Source organism: Larus michahellis, chromosome 8, assembly GCF_964199755.1.
Source record: "Larus michahellis chromosome 8, bLarMic1.1, whole genome shotgun sequence".
Lineage (NCBI taxonomy): Eukaryota > Metazoa > Chordata > Aves > Charadriiformes > Laridae > Larus > Larus michahellis.
This window is the reverse complement of record NC_133903.1, coordinates 22,719,154-22,734,499: the sequence shown is the minus strand read 5'-3', so window position 1 is coordinate 22,734,499 and position 15,346 is coordinate 22,719,154. Positions and strand designations below refer to the sequence as shown.

At 42.9% G+C, this 15,346-nt stretch overlaps 1 protein-coding gene across 3 annotated transcripts in view; it reads left to right on the top strand.

Moving 5' to 3' along the window:
- Window positions 1-15,346, top strand: part of COP1 (COP1 E3 ubiquitin ligase) — a 148,203-nt gene that overhangs the window by 44,578 nt on the left and 88,279 nt on the right. For all 3 annotated transcript variants that reach the window (XM_074596678.1, XM_074596676.1, XM_074596677.1), the window contains exon 12: window positions 12,875-13,018. In XM_074596678.1, coding sequence (XP_074452779.1) covers window positions 12,875-13,018 — 144 coding nt within the window. The remainder of the gene's footprint in view (window positions 1-12,874; window positions 13,019-15,346) is intronic.

Sequence of the window (15,346 nt, the reverse complement as noted above, 5' to 3'; positions counted from 1 at the left end):
TTGCTGTGGCAGTAAATAGTAAAGGCTTTCTTTTGAAGATGGGTCTGTAAACTGCAGCGTTAGCATTGCAATGATTTATGTAGAAAATTGCTTTAGCAATGTCAGGGGCCTTCAGAGAATAATGTGGCAGTCTTTCATATTTTAAAAGAACAGAAAAAATCCAAGAAACAGACTACAGCAAGATATCTGTCTGAAACCTGGTTATCAGAAAGCTGTTTCTGCCTGCCAGGTGGTTCCCATGTCTGATGGAAACATGAGTATGTTGTTCCCAGAGGCCCTGAGGTTCGGGGGTGAATAGTGTGGGTTCTTCGTGTCTGCTCAGATTTCACATGCAGAAGAACTTGAAGGCTAACCCAGAAGGGTTAGCTTACCATTTCTCTGACATCCAAAGGGCTTTGGATAGCCAAGGCTGATTATATTTATCTAAAGGAGTAGTGATTTACAGAGATAGAAAGAAACAGCTTGGGTTTGGCTGCTGAAACCTTATTCAACTCGTCTGTTGAATCTTGAGACAGTATTCAAAAACTGCATCTTGCTTTTGGGGTCCATTATTCCTTTTTTTTCCCCCCCATTGCTCACTTGTTATTCCATTACCTCTAAGTAATGAACAAGATATGAAGAGGTTTCTCTTAGTATTCAAACAATATAGTTAAGCTGGTTTCAAGACTGTATTATTTTTTGTGTGTTGACCCTTTCAGTAATGTGACCCGAAGTCCTTTCTTCAAAGGTGATCTTAAAAGAAAAAACATCCGTTAGGAGTTTGCTTTCCATGTATTTATTGAACCATCCTATTTTTTTTTGTTCCCCTTTTTACTTTGGACTACAGTTACTTGTCCATATAAATTCTCAGATCTAGACTTTAACAAGGTACCTTTTAGTTCTGTGTCTACTGTAACAAGCTCCTTATTTAATTTTTTTATGCCCTGGTCTGGCTAGGATTAGATGAGCCATTTCATTAAGCTAGTGACCAGCAATGCTTCTATCTTGGTGGTAAAGATAAATGAAATAAATGTAAGTGGGTTTATCCTTAACAGGATTATGTTTCCAAGTACAGTAGCTGCTGCTCCTTGAGAAGATGAGAAATGAGATTGGCTGAATTTTTCTTACAGTCTGTTAAATCAATCATTTTTTTAATAGACTCTTATTTACAAGTGGCAGCTCAAAACTGCAGATGGATCTGTCTTACTTGGACTGTTCCCACAACTGGAAGGAAGAAATAAATGCTTGGATAGAGACCTGAACTGCAAAGTGGCTGAGGAAACTTGAAGTGTAATACCCTGAACCTACTTGAAGTTTGTCTTTCTGCTGTGGTTCTCTTGCCTTACTTCATCTGAGGTTTTGGCCCATAGACCAGAGATTGTCTGGGGCTGAAATGGTATTTTGTTAAATTAGAGATGAGTCAAGTGCAGAGCCTTTCCCTTGCTTTCCCTTCTTTTTCTCTGGAGTGCAGAACTGATAGATTTGCTAGTACATAATTGTGGTCTGGATCCCTTGAGCAGAAGCTAAATGTGACTCGTACCAGCAGAAGAGTTATACAGATGTCAATTCAGATCTGTGAATTCAGAGTTCAGAGGTACTCTCAACTCTGTAACATAGCCCTTCAAGTCCCCAGGACAGGCCGGTAGTACCAAAAGGGACTCTGAAACCAGAAAAGAGCATGTCTGCACATATCTCCAGTCCTGACCTGGAAAGTAAACCTGGTGGCTGTGGGGACGCTGCGTCTGCTTGAAGAAACAAGTCTGTTATTAATAGAACATGAATTTCTGTAGCTTATTAGTATTGTTTAATTCTTTAGCTGCATTTGTGCGAAATGCCTAAATTTGCTAGGAGGTAATTATCTGAAAAGCATTAGCATGCCTTTAGACTCTTTTTTTTTTTTTGTTCCTTCCTTGCTAGCTAGAGGAGCTCATCTGTTAAATGGTAGATAGTTGAAAAAAAATAATATATTGAGGTGGTGTGTTAAGGCATGCAAAAGTGTAGAGTGTGGGTATAAACAGTTCTAAGGGAAAAAAAAAACCCACCTCATGAGTAGCTCAGCCTGGAGAAGACACTTGAGCTAATGATTACTAATATTGCCTGTATTAATAAATGCAGACTCTGAGACAGAGATGCTTGGAATTTATACACTGCATATGGCTCCTCAAAACAGTTCATGTGTTTTGTAGAAAAAGTTATGAAGTGACACATGTTCTTACTGGATTATATGCAAGTGTGGGTATACATTTGTGCAAGAAGACAGATCAAGTTTCTTTCTATATCAAACTGTTAAATGAAGGCTATTCGTCAGTACCTTCTGATCTTTCAACAGAATAGTTAAATAGCATACGAAATACTGACCAAAAAAGATTCAAAATGCCATCAAAACAATCTCCTGAAACAGATTTGGCAGTTGGATGAAAAATGCTTCAGATGTTTGGGTTTTTTTAACCCCATTCTGTCATTACCAGGCAGCAGGACCATCGGAGTTAGTTGCCCCAGCCTGTTCTTTGGCTCCTCAAGACAGTTCATGTGCGGTGTATGGACTCGGTATTTATGAAGGCTGGTGCCCTGACTTGTGGTGCCTATCGGATTGAGAGGAGATGCCTAAAGAGGTTACTGTCTCCAGCTGTCCCTCCTGGTGCTCTGCTGTGGGATGTCTGGCAGAAGACCTGATGGCAGTGTTGGGTGCATTTGGAGGTTTGGGTTAATAATATAGCAGCCTGTGTAACGGGGCACTGGAATGACAGTGATTTGTTCTGAGAAATGGGACCTCTGGCAATGTGGTCGGCTGGAGGCAGTAATGCCTCCAGCTGCTGCAGCCAAATCATGAGGGAATAATTGGAGCCTATGGATGGGCTGTGTTGTTTACAGTCCAAGTATGGATGTAGGTTCCCTGTGCTGAGCTCTTTCAGATATATTTGTTCCTTGGCCACTTCAGCTCTGTCTGCAGCAGCCATGCTCAGTTTTGAAGAAATAAAATCCTTTTTGGTGTAGTAATAAATGTGGTGGCTTGAAAACAAGCTTGCAAGCTTTTGAATGGCCTTATATTTAGTAGGCACTTCAGTATCTATCACAACTGATTGAGTTCCTTCCTACTTAATGCTATAAGACTGATAAGATGGTACTACTGTGCAGACACTGGTGTGGAGCGGAGTCTCCTCCCTCAAACCTGCTCCTTATACAGCTTGGGCGGAGTCTGCCACCTTCCTGTCTAGAAATCTTGTTTCCCAAATTTGAATGCAGAAAGAAGACAGCTGAGTATGTTTGGAGACGTAAAACCTCTTCCACCTTAGTAATTTGTGCTGTCGAGGCTGTGTTCCTGCTACTGTCAGAACTATTCATCACCTACAGTGTATTAGTCCAGCTGGGTAAAGTGGCAGATCCTGGTTTTCAAAGGTAGGTGGGTTACCTTGAAATATTACAGCAGGCAGACTGATCATTTGGCTTGAATTTTAAATAGTGTCATAAGAAACTGTTGGCATTTTTAGTTAATGTTTCCCTACTCTAGCTTATTTAAAATGGTGTTTGTGGAAAAACTGAATCTAGTCCTCATTAACTTGCATGGTAGTTGTTTGCAGCGGCTTTGGCTTATTATACTTCTGTGTATCTGGCATATAAACTCGGGGATTGTCGTCATCTTCTCTTCAGCATGCAGAAGAGCATTGCCTAGCAGCAAAGTGGCTTTTTATCAATACACTTTGTTCTGTTGCATGCAAAATTCAGTATTCCCTGTAGGTTTTCTCATCATTAGTGCTAATTAAGCCAGGTTCCCCTGTATACATGTATGAAAAAAAAAAAACAAAACAGGTTGTCTCTAGCTGTAGTGTCTTATAGACAAGGCTGGAAGTCCGGTAGGGCTTCCTAGGAGATTCTGGGTTGTATTTAGAGGAGATCAGGTTCAGGGTCTGATTAGGCAACCGAGTCTGCTGAGTCTGAACTTCTGGAGCTGGAATATCACAAACAGCTCCAAGGAATGGGATCAGTCTGAAATAGCTTGGAGTACTCTGTCCCATGGTTTTCATTAGACTTCCATTAGACTTGAATCTGATCCATTGAGAGGCCAATGGATCAGATTAGAGGACAAATCTTGCAATTTTCTGGTAATCTGGGGGTCACATCTAACCTAAATTAATGTGATTCTTAAGGATGAAGGTGTTTCCTCTATGCATTTAAGTGGAATCTTGTTTATACAATTAATTTATATATTTATTACTTTATCTATGTTTTGTATTCACAAAACAACAAGAAGTAAAATCACAACATTGGACTTCAGGAGGGCTAACTTTGACTTCTTCAAGAAACTGCTTGGAGAGATCCCATGGGCTATGGCTCTGGAAGGCAGGAGGTCTCAAGAGAGCTGGTTGATATTCAAACACCCCTCTCTCCAAGTGTATCCCTAAGAGTAAGAAATCGGACGAAGGATGCAGGCGACCTGCGTGGTTGAGCAGTGAGCTTCTAAAAAAACTTCAAGTGGAAGAAGGAAGTTTACAGTAAGTGGAAGAAGGGACTGACTACTTGGGAAGATTACAAGAATGCTGTCAGAGCATGCAGGGATGAAATGAGGAAAGCCAAGGCCTCCTTGGAATTAAACCTGGCAAGGGATGTCAAGCTCAACAGGAAGGGCTTCTTCAAGTATATTGGAGGCCAAAGGAAAACTAGAGAAATTGTGGGCCTGCTGTTGAATGAGACAGAGGATGCGAAGAAGGTGGAGTTACTGAATGCGTTTTTGCTCCTGCCTTTACTGCTCGGGACAGCCCTCAGGAGTCCCAGGCTTTGGAGAAACTAACAGGGAAAGTCTGGATGGAGGAAGACTTCCCCTTGGTTGAGGAGGATCAAGTGAGAGATCAATTTAACTCAATTAGATGTCCACAAGTCCATGGGTCCTTATGGGATGCACCTGGGAGTGCTGAGGGAACTGGTGGAAGTCATTGCTGGGCCGCTCTCCATCATCTTTGAAAGGTCCCGGAGAACAGGCGAGGTGCCTGAGGACTGGAGGAAAGCCAATGTCATGCCAGTCTTCAAAAAGGGCAAGAAGGAGGACCCGGGGAACTACAGGCCAGTCAGCCTCAGCTCCATCCCTGGAAAGATGATGGAACAGCTCGTTCTGGGAGTCATCTCAAGGCATGTGGAGGAAAAGAAAGCTACTGGAAGTAGTCAATGTGGACTCACAAAGGGGAAATCATGGCTGACTAATCTGATAGCCTTCTATGATGGAATGACTGGATGGATAGATGAGGGTAGGGCAGTGAATGTTGTCTACTTTGACTTCAGCAAGGCTTTCAACACAGTCTCCCACAGCATCCTCATAGGGAAGCTTAGGAAGAGTGGATTAGATGAATGGCCAGTGGGGTGGATTAAAAACTGGTTGAAAGACAGAGCTCAGAGGGTCATGATTAGGGGCACAGAGTCTAGTTGGAGATCAGTGACAAGTGGTGTTCCCCAGGGGTCAGTACTGGGTCCAGTCCTCTTCAACATATTCATCAATGACCTGGATGAGGGGATAGAGTGCACCCTCATCAAGTTTGCCGATGACACAAAGCTGTGGGGTGTGGCTGAAACACCGGAAGGCTGTGCCGCCATACAGAGAGACCTGGACAGGCTGGAGAGCTGGGCAGAGAGGAACCTTATGAAGTTCAACAAGGGCAAGGGTAGGGTGCTGCACCTGGGGAGGAATAACCCCCTGCACCAGGACAGGTTGGGGGCTGACCTGCTGGAGAGCAGCTCAGTGGAAAGAGACCTGGGAGTCCTGGGGGACAACAGGATGACCATGAGCCAGCAATGTGCGCTCGTGGCCAAGAAGGCCAAGGGCATCCTGGGGTGCATCAAGAAGAGTGTGGCCAGCAGGTGGAGGGAGGTCATCCTCCCCCTCTGCTCTGCCCTGGTGAGGCCGCACCTGGAGTACTGTGTCCAGTTTTGGGCTCCCTGGTTCGAGAAGGACAGGGAACTGCTGGAGAGGGGACAGCAAAGGGCTACCAAGATGCTGAGGGGACTGGAACATCTCTCTTATGAAGAAAGGCTGAGGGATTTGGGTCTCTTCAGTCTGGAAAAAAGAGGGCTGAGGGGGGATCTTATCATGCTTATAAATACTGAAAGGGTGGGTGTCAGGAGGATGGGGCCAGGCTCTTTTCAGTGGTGCCTGGGGACAGGACAAGAGGTAATGGGCACAAACTGGAGCATGGGAAGTTCCACCTAAACATGAGGAGGAACTTCTTTCCTTTGAGGGTGGCAGAGCCCTGGCACAGGCTGCCCAGAGAGGTGGTGGAGTCTCCGTCTCTGGAGACATTCCAAACCCACCTGGACGCGTTCCTGTGCCACCTGCTCTGGGTGACCCTGCTCTGGCAGGGGCTTGGACTAGATGATCTCTAGAGGTCCCTGCCAACGCCTACCATTCTGTTATTCTGTGATCCACATAGCCATGTAGAGAATCAAAGCGTTTTTCTTTTAAGTGGTCCTTTCTGATTAGAGATTGTCATAACCATGTCTGGAACTGTGGTAGACTTGCTCAGTTTATATTTTGTAAAATGTGTTTTGTAGTACAGGGGTTTGAATTGGGGAGTTTATTCAATGAGCTGTGATCCATCCTTGTCCCTGTGGCACAGATTAAGGGCTTCAGGATAGCAACAGTGTCCTTATTTAGGTGGTGCTCCAGAGTGAGGAGTAACTAATGCAATGGTTGCTTTTTTTTTTTTTTAAATAAATCCATCTTTTATTTTAGCCACTCACAGCTCTAGCAAAACAATCTTTTGTTATTGAAACTTCACATGCTTTGTCTCGGTAGCCTTTGTTTTTACATGTGACAAAGTTTAGACTTTGAGCTGATGGAGCGCACAATCTCAGCGCTATACTAGCAGCTTCCTGTGCATGAATATAGCTTTGTTTTTAAAAACTACAAATTAATATGCTAGTGCATGCTTAGTGACGCTAATTACTTTGCCTTAAAATATCAGTCTGCTGTAAAAACAGTCTCTCAGATATGTGATACTAATACCAATTTCTGTATTGGTCCTAGCTGCTGAGCAGTCTGCACTGGTGATCACGATGTTGGGTTGTAACCTAAATTTCTGATCTTTGACTTCAATGCCTCAAAATGGGCATTGGAAACAGGCAATCAGGCTATAAGATGGTGGGACTTGGGGTTGTTAGAATTTACAGGATATCCCTTGGAGGCCAGGGAGTGGAAGCATAGAGAAAGACATCAAAGAGATGTAAGGGACGAGCAAAACTGCTGTTATCTCTCCTTCTTCCCACTAATTAAGTCCCCCCAAAACTGAGAAAGATATATCTGTGTTGCAATTAAATATGGGGCCACGGCAAGATGGGGGTACAGAAATAGAAACAGAACCGTATTAGGTAGAACTGAAAGGCTTTGGTATATTCAGGGAGGAAAATATATATATATATAGTCCCATGAGAAGGACTGAGTCATCCACTTTGTGGAAATGGCAACTCCTGTGGTCACAGGTGTCGTTACCAAGTCAGGGTTCATTACAGTAACAATTGTAGAGTGTGTGTATGGAAAGGGGAGAGGAGCAGTTGGCTGCAGACCTTTATCTGTAACTAGTGATGCAGTTAAAGGCAAATGCAGTTAGATGCAGCCCTGTGCACAGCCTCCCCCCCCCCAATCTCCTGATTTAAAGGAGTAGATATAGCATGTACCCATTTCTCATGGAAACTTGCAGGGCTAGATGTCCCTTCAGGCTAATCCCTGGGACATTTCAAACTGCAATCTCAAGTGTGAGCTGCCCCAGGGGTCGGTTTGGAGGACACCTGGCCTCATGATGTCCCTGCAGAAGACCACGAAGCGTGCCAACCCTGTCACTGCCTGTAGGGATGTCTTCTTGTAGCCTCCCAGCACCCACAATCATTACATCAGGCATACTAAAGGGTATATCTATTTCTGTTAACATCTGGTATGGACCAGTTGTTCCTGGATTACAGTTGTCAAGTTCACCATGCCACCATCATGTCTTGCAGCAATAAGTACATGGAGTGTTTGTGTGTGGTTTTTAAAGTGTGACTGGGAGGGGGCAAAACCCCTTATCTGTGCCAAATCAATCTCCTGGTTAGTGCCTCCTGGGTCTAGCATGGAATGACTTGTTGAACACTGGTCTTGCAGTCAGCTTGTTCATAACCCTTATGGTAAGGCAGCTGTTCCGTTCCTTTAATCAATTTAGTTGCCTATCTGTATGCGCTCTCTAACTCCAGCACATCCTCCTGGGATGTAGGAAACAACTGCACGTGCCATCAGGAGGTGAACATAGTAAGGCTTTATACAATGGCAGAACTCGTAAATACTCATTCTTTACTGTTTCCCCACTGGCCTACCCTCAACATCAAGACAAGCTTCCAGGCATGTTTCAGAAGCAATTTATTTCATAATTCCATTTATTAGCTACAAGTGCTCTCCAAGGTCATAGGTTTTAGCATTAAATAAAACAATTGATTTATAATCTCACAGATTGAGACTAAAGATAAGCAGCAGAGCAACCAGAACCCTTGAGAATGTGTTTACTTTCTAGCAGTTCTTAGTGTTATTTCTATAGGACACTGGTGATTAACTACTTAGGAAAAATAAAACAGTGACTTGGGAACTGGAGATAAGTCTCTTCCATTTTTGCTAGAACAAAACAATAGGTTCCTTTCAATTGGTTTTTATAAGTAAATTCTGTTGTACATTTATGAATCAAATATCCACGAGTTTGTGTCCCCAAAAGGTTCCTTATAAAAACACAACTAGTCTTGTTGGTCAGAAATGTGGAGTTTAAAAGTGGATTAAAAAAGAAAAAAAAAAAAGAAACAACTGCTAATTGTTTCTAATGTGCACATCTTTGAGGAGCAAGGACCACTGCTCGTCTGAAAGGGAACTGCACTGGATGTTCAAATGACCTAAATCGTTTTATCTTGAGGGCTTCCTTAAAAAAATGGAAATGTCAGAACTGGTTTCCTGTCTCTAGAGGAGATTGCTTTATGCTAGGACTGAGGAAGGTTTGTAGCACGTATAGACAGTTGGTGCTCCATCTGCCCTCTGAGATAGTGAAAACATTTGTTGTCAGTCCCATGTTAAATCTACTTAAAATAGTGCTACCAAAACACATTGTTCTTATTTTAGCAGGATGTTAGTAGCCATTGCATGCATGTTTTGTGTGTGCTTTGGCTCACTGGTGACACTGTGCCTCTCACCACCTATGAAGTGGATGCCGGTGTCTGTCTGGTTTATCTCTTGACTGGATGGCCTTTTTGACAAAAAGGATAAAGTATTTCCTATTACTCTGTTCCATGTTGTCATTGTGCTAATGACTTAGCCTGTAGAAGTGTATCACGTGCAAACCAGAATGATGATATTCTTCAGAGCTGGCCCTATTGTGCCTTTTGACAAAATAAAACTAAGTTCTCCTGTGAATTTTCATATTGATAAATTTGTGCATAAGCAAGCACTTACATTGACACAAAGACTTCAAGCAGTAAGCGACAGGAATACCATCAAGCCAGTTAAATGCAAATAAGCCTTGCTTAATGCTAAATGTGTTTAGGAGACTTGTAGGAAAAAGCATCAAAATAACTGTTGCTATGCAAGTGGGCTATTTGTCCTAATCCTGTTTAGTCCAGGGGAAAGCAGAGCTTTGCACATATTAGGAATAATTTTATATGGTAAATAATCCACTTGATTAGCTATTTAGATTGTCCATATTTTTCTTCATAAGTTCCTTAGTAAAAGCTGACTGGCAGAAGGTGAGAGCACTCGTACCAGGACTGTGTACAGGTGACAGAGGCCAAGGTGTGCGTTGGACTTGCTGTGTTGAGTTTGCCTGCCTCTCTCATGGCTAACGAATGTCTATACAGGTGGTTTATTTCTGCATCCTTTTTCTCCCTGCAGTGTCTTTGATGCTGTTTGAAGGTCACAAGTCTGACAATCCTTTTTCATTGGTTGATGCTTTTTATTAATTTCAAATGGTGTGTTAACTTTTATAGACATATTGAAATACTCATTTGTTACGTCTACAGCACATCTCCATTTAAAAAATATATAAATTGAATTAATGCTAGAGAAGCAAACCCACGCCAGGTGAGAAAGGTTCTATTCTGTTCTAATAACTTGGCTTTTTACCAGACATTGTAATACATTTTTTTTTTTAAGTTCAGCAGCAGAAGGCTAAGGGTATAAATTGAATCCAAGTAGATGAATCGCTGCCATCAGTTTAGTTGCTCTTTACCTGAATCCACAGGGCAGCGAGCGGGAGCTGAGACAGCAGTTCAATTAAGATTGTGGTAGAAGTGAACCCATTGTATTGTTATAGAGGCTTTCGATTATAAAATTCTTCTGCAGAAAAGGGTGAGCTGATGAGACAGGCCTGAATGGTGCTTTCGTTCTGTTTGTATAAAACGGCATTAGACTAGGATAGATCTGGGGCAGGGGGAAAGCTGTGCGGCTGCTTAGATGACTTCTTCCACTCGCCCATTTTAATCAAATAGATGCATGCTTGATTCCCCAGCCATAAGCACATTCCTTTTCTTTGCCTTTTTGGGGGCTTGCAGTTTTTGCAGACTTGACCTGACTAGCTCACTTCTCCTCCAGCAAGTGAGCAAGCAGTTGTGAGTGGGACCATCTCCTGCCAGAGAAGTTTAGGTGCCTGAGTTAAAAGGCCAAGTTGCAAGCTGTTTTATTGAATTATTTTTATACCATCAGACTGCATATCAACAATCCTTTCTCTCCATAGTTTAAAAATAACTTGATGATATCTCCTTTAAAAGGACTTGAAAACTCTGTTGGCATTTAAATTTATCTTCCCTCCCAAAGCATTGCGGTGCCTTCAACTTCTCAGCTATGTTGAGGGGTAGAAAATTCTAGCTGTGTTATAGCTATGGGGCAGCCTAAAGAGCCCTCTCTCTCTTCTTGTAATTGGTTTAATGCTTTCTAATTGTAGAAAGGTACCTTAAATACCCCTGCTCTCAGGATTTTTCAAGTTATGTGAATGTGGAATCAGTGTAAACTCTGTTTTCTCTGCTGCCATTCGGAATGTGTTGCCTGGTTCATGAATGCTGTGGCTTCTTGCCGGGGGGTGGGGGGGTGGGGTGGGGGAAACGTGATAGGGGCAGCAGAGGTTGAAACGAATCTCTGTGGAGTGGATTGTTATGGTTTGAGAAAACCCATTACAATTTATTGTTGTTTAGGTGATTATTCTATCACCCGATGACCCCTCCCCACCCAGAAGGGGGAACTGGGAAAAGCAAGGAAACAGGAGGGTTGAAATATAAATAGATTTAATAGGATAAGACTAAACAATTAACAATAATATTAAAGAACCAGTATTAATCCTGATACTAATATAAGATATACAAAATTATACTCAGCTGATTCTATCAGTAGGAAGCTTTGTACTCCCAGCAGAGGACAGCAAATGTGGGACACTGAGAGTGCTGTGGCTTCAGGAGGAGGGAGAGGGCTCAGGGCTCCGGAACTGGGGCAAGGAGTTTCTCTGGACCACTGTCATCAAGGGAGAGAGAAACTACTCAGCAAACTTTCTAATTTATATCGAATGTGATGTTCATGGTATGAAATAATCCTGCTGGCCAGCCTGGGTCAAGTGCCCAGGCCATGCTCCTCCTCATCCCTGCACCTGACAAGGCTTGAAAACATTGAGACCTTGAATCCCACACAGCCTAGCTGGCTATAAAGTAAATATTTTCACGAATTCAGACACTAGAGTCTTCCAAAAATGGAGTTTTCCCAAGCATTAGAAGAGAAGTTAGTCCTGTGTCACTCAACCCAGGACATGGATGAACCCCAGAAGAGACCTCTTAAAGTAGTAGATTGACTGCTTAGTCAAGAAGCTCGAAAAGAGCTGGCTACTGGTTATAGAAGTGTGGAGACTGAGGGGAAATGGTACCCACAAACCTTTTCTGGGAGGAGTACCAAAGTGGTGCCTTCCTGGGGCTGATGCTTCTGAGAGGAGGTAGGTGTATGTGCACATCCACCCTGCCCTGCCTGCAGTGACACGGGCTGTGGGCAGGAGCTCCTTCTAGGAAGGAGGCCTGCTTCCCTGGCTGCTTGGTGTCTAATAGATTTCTCTCAAGCCCTTCCAAGCTGCGAAGGTAGCAATGACATTAGTTGTTTATAACCTGCTGCCTGCCTTTCTTTCAGACGTGTTTCATGTACGACCTCAGGCTTTTCTCATTTGCAGCTTAACTTTGTTATAAGGTGACTGCTTCTACTTCCAACTTCATAGATATCTATTACAAACTTGCCCTGCAGTTCAAGAAAGAAGGTGCCGCAGTTTCCATGAGCAACCCGAAGTGGAAGTTGTAGTGTGCGTGGTTTTTACAGTACTGATGATATGTTTCAGCTTTCTGTTGTTACTCAGGGAAGTTAAAAGTTTTTTTCCACAAATACTGGGTTTATCTGCATTAACACTTGGAGTTCCCCAAGCCGCTGTATATAGGAGCTAAGGGAGGCAGCAGTGCAGCTGAGAGAAATCAGTGGACAGCATCACATAGCGCTGTGTTTGTAGAGCGTACAGATGAATGTTTTTAAGCACATTTCCAGGGCGAGCTGTCAGCTTTGACGTTTGGGTGCCACATAACGTAGATAGTATTGTTCAACTGGAAAACCTCAAGAGTCTCTGAAAAGGGAGATTGTGCTACCACAAAAAGTCCTATTTTGGTAAATGGAGATGCAGGTGTGTTTGGAGGGGATTAGAAGATGGTGCCTGAGAGCAAGAGCTCCATGCTGTTGGTGTGTGTGCTTAGACCTGATCAAGGTGCTCTGAATGGGGTATTTGCTAACTGCAAATTGTGATCATCAGCTCTGCCACCTGAGACGTTTAGGTGGTAAAATACCCTGCTGGTAAGTACATGCGTTGTGTTTACACAGTTCTCAACCTGTGCTTTTATTCCTCAGTATTGAGTTCGACCGAGACTGTGACTACTTTGCCATTGCTGGGGTGACAAAGAAGATTAAAGTCTATGAGTATGGTACAGTCATTCAGGATGCAGTGGATATTCACTACCCTGAGAATGAAATGACCTGTAATTCCAAAATCAGGTAGGCAATGACTTTACATTTAAACTCGGGGGGCCTCTTCCGTTTGCTTGTTCGGATGCAGTAGTTGTTTTGCTTTCTTTATCCATTGCGGGAATGGGAGGGGAAAGGAGGAATGCAGGAGCTGATGGAGAGCTTCCTTTCAACTTGGGTGAGATCAGGCGGCATGGGCACTGTTACTTGTGTATGCTGGGCTCATCCAAGGTAATAGCATGCCGCGTATCCAGAGGAAAAAGAGACATAGGGTACTGAACTGCTTTTGTATTCCTTGCAAATGCAAGTCGGTTAAAAGGAGAGTAAAAGCAGAGTAGTGGATATGGTCCAGGTAAAGTCTTAATTTGTCTCGAGGTAACTTCTGGGCCCTGTTCTTTATAGTAGCCACTGATTCCTTCGTGCTCTATTCTCTTCATCGACCAGATCCTTTCCCTTCTGCTGAGAGGTTGCTAGTCCTCAGGAAATGGGCCTCATTTGTACCTTTTACCTATGAATTTACATCTGCCTGAAGTACTGTTGTGCTGGGCCTCATCAAGCTGTTGGGAAAAGACCTTGCTTGATTTTTTGCTTTTGTGGTGCTGTTGTTGTCGTCAACCTACTTTTTTATCTTTTTTGGATGACTTAAACCAAAGAAATATAGACCACCATGTCAGAACTTAAGTTGAAAGAACCTGGCTAATATAGCTTAAAAATTCTAATTAACAAATGCTGATAAAACTCAAAAGTAAATAATGCAGGCAATCAAATCAATTCAGTATTATAATACAAGTCTTCAGTATCTCTGTTGAACTCACTTTTTTTTATTTGGTACTCTATATTTTAAAAACAATAAAGCACGCACAACAGCGTAAGTAATAAATTTACATAACAGTCCAGCTTCTACGAACACAAAATGTTGTGCAACAAGATTAATAACGTTTGCAAGCGTATGTTATAGTATAAAAGTCATGCTTAGTTTTGTAGTTGACACATTCCTTAAGATAAGAAACATCCTTAAGATGTTTCCTTGAGAAACATGCAGCATTTTTGACTGAGTCATAGCAGAGCTGACTCCATTCAGCTTCGTTATTCTGCAGAGAAAAGCAGAATAATAGGAGAACCATCTAGCAGTCAATTAATACCCCTTGCCTTAATTAGCAAAGGAAAGCAATGTGCGTTCTGTATTTCTCTCAGTCTGACTTCCAAACTTACTTCAAATTTTAGCAGGGATGTACCCCAATGATCCTGCCAGGTGTTAGGTAGCTGTTTGTTCTCCCTTCTCCAGCAGGTGCTGGTGAGGAGAGATGCGCTAGTCCCTGCAGTGATATTACTCTTGTCAGCTCTGTGCTCCAGACAAGACACTGCTTGCATTCAAGATTATTCTCTCTTCTCAAATTTCTTGCATATATATATATATATGACAATGCCAAGTATATTGTCCTCTGGCACTGTGCCGCAGCACAGGTGGACAGGGTCCTCTTTCTTTATTTCCTTGCCTAACTTTCTCTCATTCCTCTGAAGAAATGCATTTTTTCTCCCCCCCCATCCCCCCCTTGATACCTCCACATTATATCAGCCTTCCTTTGGCATGCGGGTGGTGCTGGTAATAAAGTTAGGCTGTCAGTCAAATGCATCCTTGCTATATTCCATTAGCTGTGCTGCCAGTCACGGGTGCCGGGGCTCACTGTGACAGTGTCGAGCAGCACAATAACTTGCTATTCTGAAGTGGTGTAGCTTGAGGGAGAAATTATATATGAAGGCTGTAATTTCATTACGGAATATTGCAGTATGCTGAAAATGTGCCTGTGTTATAATAAAAAAATCTAAACAAGTGGAGCCAGCTTTTTGTAAAAAGCCTTGGCTTAAAGCTGTTGATCTTAATTTGGGTGAAGGTAAAGCTTCTCCCAGAGGCTTACTCTACCTGCTGATGCCCCTTCTGATGTCACAGACAGATGTATTTCTGCTGTGGCACATGGGTGGTACCTCTCTTGACCATCATCTCTTAGGGATTCTGCTAAAGTTCTTGGTTGGAGTTTGGGGCTCCATCATGGTGCCATTATTTGGAAAAAAAAAATAAAATCCTGTGTAATAGGACTGCCTTGTGCAAAGCTTTATGCCCTGGCTGTTTTTTAGCAGGCATATTTTTTAGCAGGCATGCAGGGGAGTGTGCAGATGGGCTGTGCTGAAGCTGACGTGTGACACAGATACAGCTTGTAATGTCCCTTCCATCTCTGCGCAGCACTGGAGCTATCTGTCTGCAGGCGCTTTGGCTTTCCAAACATGTGTCATGGAAAGCTTACCCTAAATTGATCCTGGTTAACCTTGTTCAGAGTGATGATGGTGGAACATAAATCGTTA